Consider the following 606-nt stretch of genomic DNA (forward strand, 5'->3'; position numbering starts at 1 on the left):
TTTCCTACCACGGCGGCAAAGAGCAAGAACACATTCACGCTCAGCGCAAGTCCCAGCGAAAAATCCAAAACTGGAGAACTCCCAAAAGGTTCGTCGCTATTAAGACATAATTCATCATAGACAGGGAGGGCCATGGTATCCGAATTATTAGAATTTTGGTCCATTGTTTGCTTATCGATTCCTGTGTCCACGAATCAGTTCTCTTGATTATATAGAGACCTTCAAGAAGATCAAGATGCTGATGGTGCAGAAACGATGGTTGTCCACTAACTTCGAACTGAAATCGGTATGAAAGTCCTCAATGCCATCATGTTATCGCACGATTTGTTTTCTCGTGGTTGACGGTAATTCATCAAAATGAGAACGATCGATTAGGGAAATATGTCTTTTCCACGTACTTCGTCTGTCAAGTGGTCGATTTCACCGTCAGTAGATCTTGGGAAGTATGCAAGATTCTATCATTTGAAATTACGAAAAAACTTATTAGTCCCAAGACCATGATGAGCACTTGAACTAATTGTTTCCATACTTGAAACGTACGCACTGCAGAACCCTTTAATCGTCCTTTAAATAAGTCTATAGTGGATGCAAATTTTCGCAGTTTCC

At 40.8% G+C, this 606-nt stretch overlaps 1 protein-coding gene across 1 annotated transcript in view; it reads right to left on the bottom strand.

The window, feature by feature from the left end:
• Positions 1–134, bottom strand: part of LOC137981039 (adenosine receptor A3-like) — a 921-nt gene extending 787 nt beyond the window's left edge. The window contains exon 1 of the mRNA XM_068828407.1: positions 1–134. This exon is cut by the window's left edge and continues 787 nt beyond it. Within this exon, the coding sequence (XP_068684508.1) occupies positions 1–134 (134 nt within the window).
• Positions 135–606: the final 472 nt, after the last annotated feature.

This window comes from Montipora foliosa, chromosome 12, assembly GCF_036669935.1.
Source record: "Montipora foliosa isolate CH-2021 chromosome 12, ASM3666993v2, whole genome shotgun sequence".
NCBI classification, from domain to species: Eukaryota; Metazoa; Cnidaria; class Anthozoa; order Scleractinia; family Acroporidae; genus Montipora; species Montipora foliosa.